This window comes from Lipotes vexillifer, unplaced genomic scaffold (genome assembly GCF_000442215.2).
Source record: "Lipotes vexillifer unplaced genomic scaffold, Lipotes_vexillifer_v1.1 scaffold386, whole genome shotgun sequence".
NCBI classification, from domain to species: domain Eukaryota; kingdom Metazoa; phylum Chordata; class Mammalia; order Artiodactyla; family Lipotidae; genus Lipotes; species Lipotes vexillifer.
In genome coordinates this window covers 1196388-1209312 of record NW_006772588.1, presented here as the reverse complement: position 1 = coordinate 1209312, position 12925 = coordinate 1196388, and the positions used below count along the sequence as shown (strand labels likewise).

At 38.7% G+C, this 12925-nt stretch overlaps 1 protein-coding gene across 1 annotated transcript in view; it reads right to left on the bottom strand.

Moving 5' to 3' along the window:
• OXCT1 (3-oxoacid CoA-transferase 1) overlaps nucleotides 1-12925 on the bottom strand; it is a 146190-nt gene that overhangs the window by 106494 nt on the left and 26771 nt on the right. The window contains exons 6-7 of the mRNA XM_007447636.1: nucleotides 12253-12359; nucleotides 9784-9844 (exon numbers count right to left, since the gene is read on the bottom strand). Of these exons, the coding sequence (XP_007447698.1) occupies nucleotides 9784-9844; nucleotides 12253-12359 (168 nt within the window). The remainder of the gene's footprint in view (nucleotides 1-9783; nucleotides 9845-12252; nucleotides 12360-12925) is intronic.

Sequence of the window (12925 nt, the reverse complement as noted above, 5' to 3'; positions counted from 1 at the left end):
TGTGGGCTTCTCATTGCAGTGGCTTCTCTTGTTGCAGAGCATGGGCTCTAAGTGTGTGGGCTTCAGTAGTTGTGTCACATGGACTCAGTAGTTGTGGCTCGCGGGCTCTAGAGCACAGGCTCAGTAGTTGTGCTGCACAGGCTTAGTTACTCTGCGGCATGTGAGATCTTCCCAGACCAGGGCTTGAACCCGTGTCCCCTGCATTGGCAGGAGGATTCTTAACCACTGCGTCACCAGGGAAGTCCCCTGCCACCCTGCTGCTATGTGCAAAAAGACTTTAAGATATCTGAGGGAATTATCATTAATATTTTAGATATTTATAGTTCTACCCCTTTCTTACCTCCCATAAAACTCAAGTTATAAGGGGTAACCAGGGAGAAAGGCTGAAAAGATGCAGCACCAGGGGGTGTAGTGTGGTGCTTTAGGAGACAGGCTCTAACCCAGATCCTGCTACTGAAAAGTCCTTCATGTCCTCATCTATAAGAGAAAGGAGATGAGCTAAGAGTTCTTAAAAAAAAGGCTTTGTCTGAAATGTAGGGTGTAGTCATTGTTAAAGCTCCCACTGCTTAAGATACTGCAGTATAAGAATAGACATTCAATCACCATGTTCAGGGAAGTTTGTGAAAAGCTGCACAGTTCAGAGAGGTGACACAACAGAATGAACAGAATCCAAGAGGAAGACTGAATGAGTCCACAGGGCTATTGATCACAGGATGATGCTTTTCTCAAAGCCCTCTTGGAGGCAGATGGTGCAGGAGGCAAAAAGACCATAATTGGAATAACTGGCAAGGAAAGCTGTGGGTAGAGGAATATATTGGCCCAAAACTCCCAATCTGCTTGATTCTAATAGCATTGAAATGGACTACTTCCAGAAATTCAATACCTTTCAAGATTTTGAAACACCATCCACTGATGACTGGAGAATATTTCATAAAGTAGTGGAAAAGTGCAGACACCCCGGAATCAGTCATTCTGTGGTTCTATCCTAGCTCCATCTAGCTGTGTGACATCACATCAGGTATATAACCAAACCTCTCTGTGCTTTTAAGTCCTTATCTGTAAAATAAGGATAGTAATGATTCCTACCTCATAAGACTATTGTTAACATTTAAAAAAATAACAATAGGGCTTCCCTGGTGGCGCAGTGGTTGAGAGTCCACCTGCCGATGCAGGGGACACGGGTTCGTGCCCTGGTCCGGGAAGATCCCACATGAGCCATGGCCGCTGAGCCTGCGCATCCAGAGCCTGTGCTCCGCCAACGGGAGGGGCCACAACAGTGAGAGGCCCACATACCGCAAAAAAAAAACAAAAACAAACAAAAACAAACAAAAATTAACAATAACCATGAAAAATACAGCAGTGACTAAAACATAATAAATAATTAATAGTAACTATTATTATTGTTAATATTTAACAGGCAGGAAAATCGCAGGTAATTTAAGATCTCTGAAGACTCCTGTTAAACCAGCTCATAATCATCCATCTCACTAGGACCACTGCACAATAAAGTAGGATAGGGCTACAGGAAAAGAATTACAGAGTCCTAAAGGCCAATGCAGGTAACAGAGTGCACAAAACATAGCACAGAAGAGGAGCTGGAGGTCCAGGGTAGTCACTAGACTAAGAATAACACAAAACTCACAGTCCAGATAGATTTTTTGTTATCAGAAGACACTCAATCTATTCATCATCCCCAATTCCAAATTATCTTCTATATCCAAGAGCACAAGTTCTTACAATTCAACCTAAAGGCATGTGGACCTCTTCTACTATGAGCATGCAGAGGGAGCAGGCTTACGATACTTTATTGTCTAAATTGCTGTTTTGCTTATATTCCTAAACTAGAATGACAAATTATATTTCATCTTGATCCTTCCAATTAGGCTCTGTCCAATCAAACTTTCTCCAGTGATGACAATATTCTTTATCTATGTTGATCAACACAATAGTCACTAGCATATGTAGTTACTGAAGAGAAACTGAATTTCTACTTTATCTAATTTTAATTAATTTAAATGTTAAAAGTCACATGTGGCTAGTGGCTACCAGCTGGACAGTGCGGGTACAATCAATTGGGAGTGGCCATCAGCAGCACTATATTGAAAGGGATCCTAATGTGAGTCTGGGTCTAACAGGACAAAATGTTGTGAGTCAGAGACGTCTGTTCTAGGACACAGGGATGGCAGCTTTTATCATATTTGTAGGATCAATTAAAGGATTTTATCTCCCCTTCCCTTATGCTGACAGAGAACCTCTTTCCTAATATCTACATTAATTCTCAGACAGTAGAGAGTCACTTCCTGCTTTTGGAAGAGATAAGATTGGCTGAGAAGAACCAGATTATAAAAGAAGGAAAAAAAGAAATTCACCCAGGACAATGCATACTGCCCCATGGTACTCAGAGAAAAAATACTGGTTTGTGGCAGTTTTACAGAAGTACATACAATCAAGAGAGGGTTAAACTATCAATTATTTTAAGCTACACTATAGGCTTTTTTTTAGTACTGCTACAGATGTGAGCAATGGACAGGTCATTAAGATGATTCGATTAAAAAAAAAAAAAAGATCGCACAGAGAGAGTAAACCACATTATCCATTTTAAATGCAGAAAATATACTGAAGCCATTGCAAAAGAAACCACCCGGCCAGTGTTGAAAGTACCACATTCCCCAGCACTTTAAAAATAATACACTTCAAACACTGTAAATTAACTATACTTCCATAAAAGAGAAAGAAAACAAACAAAAAAACAAAGCCAAACTATGGCTATCTACTAAAAATAATAATAATAATAATATACTTCACTTTCCAAGAGAGAAACAGAATTCTAACATTTGATTATTTCAAACATATGGCAGCACTGCTTCCATGAAATACCATCTTGAGCAAGCATATGGATAAATGAAAAAAAATGCCAGGTAGAATACTACCATCACAAGAAAAATCAAGAACATATATACTCATTTCCAGATCGCAGGATGGGTTCCTATAAAGCCCTCCCATGGGAAAGCTATCTCAAATGCCCAAGAAAATTTGGTTCCAAAGTGATCCTCAAAGCCTAAATGAATCATTTTGAAGTCTCCTTTCAGGTTCAAATATGTATAAACAAAATGGCAAGATTTTGGTATAAGCACCTATTTCTGTCCCAGAGCTTGAACTCTGGGAAGGTTCTAACATTATTCTAGTCTCTCCCAAACCCTGAGATGCCCAAAGGAGAGTCAGTTAGTGCCTTAATTCAACTGTTCTGAAAAGAACCACATCAAAGCAATGAGCTGTACTAGCCTCCTTCTTCCATAAAGTAACACCAGTATCTAACAGTGAGTTGAGGAACTTCTCCTAATACAACTTACTATTTTCCTAGGATTCTGTATACACGAATTCATCTGGAGACAAACTGGAGAACATTTATACCACAGAATTCCACCCAGTAGAGTGAAGGTTCTGAGCCTGACATCAGGCTTCCCAACCTGGGGTCCAGCAACAGGAGGAGAAATTCCCAGACAATCAGACTTTGAAGGCTAGCAGGATTTGACTGCAGGACTTTGACAGGACTGGGGGAAACACAGACTCCACATTTGGAGGGCACACACAGAGTAGTGTGTGCATCAGGACCCAGGGGGAAGGAGCAGTTATCCCATAGGAGACTGAACCAGACCTATGTGCTAGTGTTGGAGGGTCTCCTGCAGGAGCGGGAGGGGGTGGGGGGGTGGGGCTCACCACTGGGACAAGGACACTGGCAGCAGAAGTTCTGGGAAGGGGCTTCCCTGGTGGCGCAGTGGTTGAGAGTCCACCTGCCGATGCAGGGGACGCGGGTTCGTGCCCTTGTCCGGGAAGATCCCACATGCCGCAGAGCGGCTGGGCCCATGAGCCATGGCCGCTGAGCCTGCATGTCCTGAGCATAAGCTCTCCCAGAGTCCACCATTAGCCCCACCAAACAGCTTCTAGGCGCTAGTGCTGGGTTGCCTCAGGCCAAACAACAAACAGGTAGGAAAGTCAGCCCCACCCATCAGCAGACAAGTGGATTAAAGTTTTACTGAGCTCTGTCCACCAGAGAAACACCCAGCTCTACCCACCACCAGTCCCTCCTATCAGGAAGGTTGCACAAGCCTCTTAGATAGCCTCATCTACCAGAAGGCAGACAGCAGAAACAAGAAGAACTACAATCCTGCAGCCTGTGGAACAAAAACGACATTCACAGAAAGACAGAAATGAAAATGAAAATGAAAAGGCAGAGGACTATGTACCAGATGAAGGAACAAGATAAAACCCCAGAAAAACACCTAAAAACACCTAAAGGAGATAGGCAACCTTCCAGAAAAAGAATTGAGAATAGTGATAGTAAAATTAATCCAGGACCTCAGAAAAAGAATGGAGGCCAAGATCGAGAAGATGCAAGAAATATTTCACAGAGACCTATAAGAATTAAAGAACAAACACCTAGAAGAATTAAAGAACAAATGAACAGAGATGAACAATACAATAACTGAAATGAAAAACACACTAGAAGGAATCAATAGAATAACTGTGGCAGAAGAACGGATAAGTGACCTGGAAGACAGAATGGTGGAATTCACTACTGCAGAACAGAATAAAGAAAAAAGAATGAAAAGAAATGAAGTCAGCCTAAGAGACCTCTGGGACAACATTAAATGCACCAACATTTGAGTTATAGGGATCCCAGAAGGAGAAGAGAGAGAGAGGACCCGAGAAAATATTTGAGGAGATCAGAGTCGAAAACTTCCCTAACATGGGAAGGAAATAGCCACCCAAGTCCAGGAAGTGCAGAGAGTCCCAGGCAGGATAAACCCAAGCAGAAACACGCCAAGACACATAGTAATCAAACTGAGAAAAATTAAAGACAAAGAAAAATTATTAAAAACAAGGGAAAAACGACAAATAACATACATGGAAACTCCCATAAGTTTAAGAGCTGATTTCTCAGCAGAAACTCTAAAAGCCAGAAGGGAGTGGCACGATATATTTAAAGTGATGAAAGGGAGGAACCTACAACCAAGATTACTCTACCCAGTAAGGATCTCATTCAAATTCAATGGAGAAATCAAAAGCTTTACAGACAAGCAAAAGCTAACAGAATTCAGCATAACCAACTAGCTCTACAACAAATGCTAAAGGAACTTCTCTAAGTGCGAAACACAAGAGAAGCAAAGGACCTACAAAAACAAATGCATAACAATTAAGAAAATGGTAATAGGAACATACATATTGATAATTACCTTAAATGTGAATGGATTAAATGCTCCAACAAAAGACACAGGCTCACTGAATGGATACAAAAACAAGACCCATATATATGCTGTCTACAAGAGACCCACTTCAGACCTAGGGGCACATACAGACTCAAAGTGAGGGGATGGAAAAAGATATTCCATGTAAACAGAAATCAAAAGAAAGCTGGAGTAGCAATTCTCATATCAGACAAAATAGACTTTAAAATAAAGACTATTACAAGACACAAAGAAGGACACTACATAATGATCAAGGGATCGATCCAAGAAGAAGATATAACAATTATAAATATATATGCACCCAACATAGGAGCACCTCAATACATAAGGCAACTGCTAACAGCTATAAAAGAGGAAATCGACAGTAACACCTTAATAGTGGGGGACTTTAACACCTCACTTACACCAATGGACAGATCATCCAAACAGAAAATTAATAAGGAAACACAAGCTTTAAATGACACAATAGACCAGATAGATTTAATTGATATTTATAGGACATTCCATCCAAAAACAGCAGATTACACTTTCTTCTCAAGTGCACACGGAACATCCTCCAGGATAGATCGATCACGTCTTGGGTCACAAATAAAGCCTCAGTAAATTTCAGAAAACTGAAATCATATCAAGCATCTTTTCCAATCACAACGCTATGAGACTGTAAATAAGTTACAGGAAGAAAAACGTAAAAAGCACAAACACATGGAGGCTAAAAAATACATTATTAAATAACCAAGAGATCACTGAAGAAATCAAAGAGGAAATAAAAAATAACTAGAGACAACTGACAATGAAAACATGACGATCCAAACCCTATGGGATGCAGCAAAAGCAGTTCTAAGAGGGAAGTATATAGTAATACAAGCCTACTTCAAGAAACAACAAACATCTCAAATAAACCATCTAACCTTACAAGTAACTAAAGAAAGAAGAACAAACAAAACCCAAAGTCAGCAGAAGGAAAGAAATCATAAAGTTCAGAGCAGAAATAAAAGAAATAGATACAAAGAAAAGAATAGCAAAGATCAATAAAATGAAAAGCTCGTTCTTTGGGAAGATAAACAAAATTGATAAACCTTTAGCCAGACTCAACAAGAAAGAGAGGGAGAGGACTCAAATTAATAAAATTAGAAATGAAAAAGGAGAAGTTATAACAGACACCACAGTAATACAGAGCATCATAAGAGACTACCACAAGCAGCACTTTGCCAATTAAATGGACGACCCGGAAGAAATGGACAGACACTTAGAAAGGTATAACCTTCCAAGACTGAACCAGGAGAAATAGAAAATATGAACAGACCAATAACAAGTAATGAAATTGAAACAGTGATTAAAAATCTTCCAACTAACAGAAGTCCAGAACCAGATGGCTTCACAGGTGAATTCTATCAAACATTTAGAGAAGAGCTAACACCCATCCTTCTCAAACTCTTCCAAAATATAGCAGAGGAAGGAACACTCCAAAACTCACTTTATAAGGCCACCATCACCCTGATACCAAAAACAGACAAAGATACTACAAAAAAAGAAATTTACAGACCAATATCACTGATGAATATAGATGAAAAAATCCTCAACAAAATACTAGCAAACAGAATCCAACAACAAATTAAAAGGATCATACACCATGATCAAGTGGGATTTATCCCAGAGGTGCAAGGATTCTTCAATATATGCAAATCAATCAATGTGATACACCATATTAACAAATTGAAGAATAAGAACCATATGATCATCTTAATAGATACAGAAACAGCTTTTGACAAATTCAACATCCATTTATGATAAAAGCTCTCCAGAAAGTGGGCATAAAGGGAAACTACCTCAATATAATAAAGGCCATATATGACAAACCCACAGCAAACATCATTCTCAATGGTGAAAAACTGAAAGAATTTCCTCTAAGATCATGAACAAGACAAGGATGTCCACTCTCACCGCTATTATTCAACATAGTTTTGGAAGTCCTAGCCATGGCAATCAGAGAAGAAAAAGAAATAAAAGGAATACACATTGGAAAAGAAGAAGTAAAACTGTCACAGTTTGCAAATGACATGATATTATACATAGATAATCATGAAGATGCCACCAGAAAACTACTAGAGCTAATCAATGAAGCTGGTAAAGTTGCAGGATACAAAATTAATGCACAGAAATCTCTTGCAGTCCTATACCCTAACAACGAAAGATCATAAAGAGAAATTAAGGAAACAATCCCATTCACCATTACAACAAAAAGAACAAAATACCTAAGAATAAACCTACCTAAGGAGGTAAAAGACCTGTACTCAGAAAACTATAAGACACTGATGAAAGAAATCAAAGACAACACAAACAGATGGAGAGATATACCATGTTCTTGGACTGGAAGAATCAATATTGTGAAAATGACTATACTACCCAAAGCAATCTACAGATTCAATGCAATCCCTAGCAAATTACCAATGGCATTTTTTTGCAGAACTAGAACAAAAAATCTTAAAATTTGTATGGAGACACAAAAGACCCAGAATAAACAAAGCAACCTTGAGGGAAAAAAAATGGAGCTGGAAGAATCAGACTCCCTGACTTCAGACTATACTACAAAGCTACAGTAATCAAGACAATATGGTACTGGCACAAAAACAGAAATATAGATCAATAGAACAGGATAGAAAGCCCAGAGATAAACCCACGCACCTATGGTCAACTAAACTATGACAAAGGAGACAAGGATATACATGGAGAAAAGACAGTCTCTTCAGTAAGTGGTGCTGGAAAAACCAAACAGCTACATGTAAAAGAATGAGATTAGAACACTCCCTAACACCATACACAAAAATAAACTCAAAGTGCATTGAAGACGTAAATGTAAGACCAGACACTAAAGCTCTTAGAGGATAACATAGAACACTCTGACATAAATTACAGCAATATCTTTTTTGACCCACCTCCTAGAGAAATGGAAATAAAAACAAAAACAAACAAATGAAACCTAATGAAACTTAAAAGCTTTTTGACAGCAAAGGAAACTATAAACAAGACAAAAAGACAACCCTCAGAATGGGAGAAAATATTTGCAAAAGAAACAATGGATAAAGGATTAATCTCCAAAATATATAAATAGCTCATGCAGCTCAATATTAAAAAAACAAACAACCCAATCGAAAAATGGGCAGAAAACCTAAATAGACATTTCTTCAAAGAAGACATACAGATGGCCAAGAGGCACACAAAAAGCTGGTTAACATCACTAATTATAAGAGAAATGCAAATCAAAACTGCAACGAGGGACTTCCCTGGTGGTGCAGTGGTTGAGAGTCCGCCTGCCGATGCAGGGGACACGGGTTTGTGCCCCAGTCCGGGAAATCCCACATGCTACGGAGTGGCTGGGCCCGTGAGCCATGGCTGCTGCGCCTGCACGTCCGGAGCCTGTGCTCCACAACGAGAGAGGCCACAACAGTGAGAGGACCGCATACCGCAAAAAAAAAAAAAAAAAAAACGCCAAAAAAAAAAAAAAAAAAAAAAAAATAACTGCAATGAGGTGTCATCTCACACAGGTCAGAATGGCCATCATCAGAAAATCTACAAACAACTAATACTGGAAAGGGTGTGGAGAAAAGGGAACCCTCTTACACTGCTGATGGGAATGTCAATTGATACAGCCACAATGGAGAACAGTATGGAGGTTCCTTAAAAAACTAAAAATAGAATTACCTTATGGCCCAGCAATCCCACTACTGGGCATATACCCAGACGAAACCATAATTCAAAAAGACAGATGCACCCCAATGTTCATTGCAGCACTATTTACAATAACCAGGTCATGGAAGCAACCTAAATGCCCACTAACAGAAGAATGGATAAAGAAGATGTGTTACATATTTACAATAGAATATTACTCAGCCATAGAAAGGAACAAAATTGGGTCATTTGTAGAGAGTGGATGGACCTAGAGACTGTCATACAGAGTGAAGTAAGTCAGAAAGAGAAAAACAAATATCATATATTAACGCGTATATGTGGAATCTAGAAAAATGGTACAAATGAACCAGTTTGCCAGGCAGAAATAGAGACACAGATGCAGAGAACAAACGTATGGACATCGAGGGGGGAATGAATTGGGAAATTGGGATTGACATATATACACTAATATGTATAATATAGATAACTAATAAGTACCTGTTGTATAAAAAAAATAAAATTAAATTAAAAAAAGGAAAAAGTGAAAAAAAAAATTTCATCTGGAGACTTCACCCAAGAAGGTACACTTTACTCAAGTACCAAAAGACTTTTATGAGCTGGTCAGCCTAATAGCTTGATTCCCAAACAGAGTGTTCTAGTAAGACCATAGCTAACCAGAAAGCTCATGTTCCAGCAAAACTTCAACTATGATATATTTAAATAGAATCCTTCAACATCCAAAATGAAAAAGTGGTTATTGTTTGCCCTCCTTCGTGAAAACAAATGAACCATTGTACTTTTTCTTGAACTAATACATAACATCAACTTTGAAAATTAACAACAGGAAATCAGAAATAACCTCTTCTCTTACCTCCACCACTGTGGTTTCTGCAGCTTTGCACATCGGCAAGTTGAAATTCCTTGCACTTTTCCTACATTAGAGGAATAAGGAAGTGGAGAAAGAAGGGCAAAAATAAGTGTCTCTCTCAGCTTTAATTATAGATTAATAAAAGAATTTCTGTAATCCAAGACTTTGTGCATCTTTTTAAAAAAGTGTATCATATTTTCGATAAATTCTATAGCCATTTTATAAACAAAAACAATACGATGGTCACTTCATTCAATTATATAGCTTTTTATGGGGTTAAGAGAAAGAGGGAATATTTTTCATATTCAACATAGTTATACACAGAAAAGTAAAATGGATATTAATAAATCTACTCTAAAACTAATTTCTCTAAGTCTTTTACCTGAGATGCCACTTTGTTTTATAGTTAAATATTTCACTAAACTTGCTCTTGTTAAAATATTAAGAAAAGTAGCAAGTGCTTTATATGAGAAGGTATAGTAATTATACTCCTATTAAAGAAACCTATTGCTGAAATTAACTGAAACATTGATGGGTGATTTGTGAGTCGTAAAGATCAGTGTGGAGAACCAATTTCTAATGAAATTTTTAAAGCTACACCCCCCCATCAGACCCTGAGGTGTAAAATTTTAAGAAGCGGCCAATTTTGCTGATGGTTCTGCATTCCCAAGTTCCTAAATTAATGCACTTCCTCTACTTATAAAAATTTTAATGTATTTTTGTTTCTGAGAGTGTAAATTAATAGGGAAAATTCTTTGGTAAAGAGAAATAATTCACAGCTATGCCTTAACAGCTCTTTGTGACACCAATGTTTCTTTCACTTGGATTCAAGGATAGGTGTGTCCTCAAGAGAGGAATCCTTGTGTACTTTGACAAGTTACTGTGTTGGATTCCACCAGACATCCAGCATCAAAAGCTCCAAGGGCAGAGTGGCCTGAGGTGCAGGCATGCAGAGCCTGCCCACTCTTAACAATGGCCTAGGCAGACCTCTGTACCAGTTGTCCCACTAAACGTGAAGGTCAGCCTAGAAGTCATTATCTTAAGAATCTAGGCCACCTGACCACTGGGGACAAGCACTCTCATTTCACATCAAAGCTCAATGGCTACTGAGCAGAAACTACAGGCATAAGGTCTATACTCAGAATAGCCCTTGTGCAGTCTTTAGATAACAGGCAATAAAGCACAGGATAAACTCATGGAAATACTTTAAATAATTCATTTCCATTTGCTATTATACAATTTCATTAATCTTAAAAAAAAAAAACTAAGGTTTGCAAGCATTACATCAAGGTGTCAAATAAGGTAGACATCATTCAAAATGTCCTCTGTAATTGCCAAAATTAGTTATAATATCAAAAATTGGCTAAATCCCAGGACTTCCCTGGTGGTCCAGTGGTTAAGACCCACACTTCCACCGCAGGGGGCACAGATTCGATCCCTAGTTGGGGAACTAAGACCTCATACGCTGCGGCCCGGACAAAAAAACAAAACAAAACAAAAACAAATGAACAAAAAAATTGGCTAAATTCAAGAAATCAAATACAGTATTAATGTCATAGAAGGTCTTCAGAAATGAACAAAAACATGAGAGTGATCACTGATAATTTAATTGAGATCATACCAAAGCTGCATTTGGTAAAGATGAAAAATATCACTAACTAAAAGCAGGAAAAGGCCAATATTATGAGAAAGACAAGTACTTCTGTAACCTAACAGGTGATGTCTTCAAGACCAAACATTTTGAAAAACGTTTATGAGTATATTCAAACATGGCACAATTTGCAAAAACAACTATATAATCCCTAAATCCAAGATACTAAAACTTGGTATTTAGTATGCTTAGGGTAATCAAAAGATATTGAAATCTATTAAGTGGCTTAATATCTGTGGCTATCTAGATAACGAGAATGAAAGTTAAACATTATTAAGGGTAACCAACTTTCCAGACATAATCTTTATAAGCATTTCCTAGAAGACACCAATAGGCCTGGAAAAGAACTGACCTAAGTGATTATTAGCAATATTTTTCCATAATATCCAAGTAACAGGCATTTTAAGACAATGCATATAAATAACACTGTCAAAATTAAATAAAATTGTGTGCTTTTGTCACATTTTTTAAGCATGTCACAACACTGTAACTAGTTTTGGCAACTAAAGTACACGGGCAAAAATAATTTGTATGTGACTATATACAAGGATATACAGATTCAAATAGTTAACAAACAGTGCACCATGGGTACCAACCAATCAGAACAAATGTCCTCAAGTGAATCAAACCAGCATGACGCACAGCAATGGTTCTACACCCACCTATATACACACACACGGGTGTGTTTGATTTTAAGCCATTTTTTAAATAAATTTTTCAATACCTAACACATCAAGATATCCATTTTGTAATCATAATTTCGGAAATATAAAGTTGCTGAAACGCATTACATTTAACATTTTTTAAAACCATTATACTACCTGAAAATCACATTTCCTGCTCGGTCTGCCTTCCAGGCTTTCACCAAAGCGAAATCCCCTGTGATTGCTTCCTCCAAAATAAAATGTTGACCATTAAACTCCCTCACCTGCAAGAGACAAAGAGGGCATTGTCAGGATCTGCAGGGAGGTCTTGTTTGGTTGTGCTCCCTGCTCTGATAGAGGCAGATGATAGGGATACAAGCCTAGTTAGAAAAGGAGGGAGAGATCTAAACTGAAACTTCAAGGAAGAGTAGTGCAGGCAACCAGGGCTTCATCAAAATGGTGAAGAGGGGCTTCCCTGGTGGCGCAGTGGTTGAGAGTCGGCCTGCCAATGCAGGGAACACGGGTTCGTGCCCCGGTCCGGGAGGATCCCACATGCCGCGGAGCGGCTGGGCCCGTGAGCCATGGCCGCTGAGCCTGCGCGTCCGGAGCCTCTGCTCCACAACGGGAGAGGCCACAACAGTGAGAGGCCCGCATACCGCAAAAAAAAAAATGGTGAAGAGGCCACTGAGGGAGCAGCATGTGCAAAGGCTCAGAAGCAAGAGGAAGCTTGGTAATTGTGAGGAACTGAAAGCTCCATATGCTTACGGCATAGACTGTGTGTGTTAGCACTCACTTTATTATTTGTGTGAATAATTTACATACGGAACACGAAAAAGAGCCCCTCTTTCCC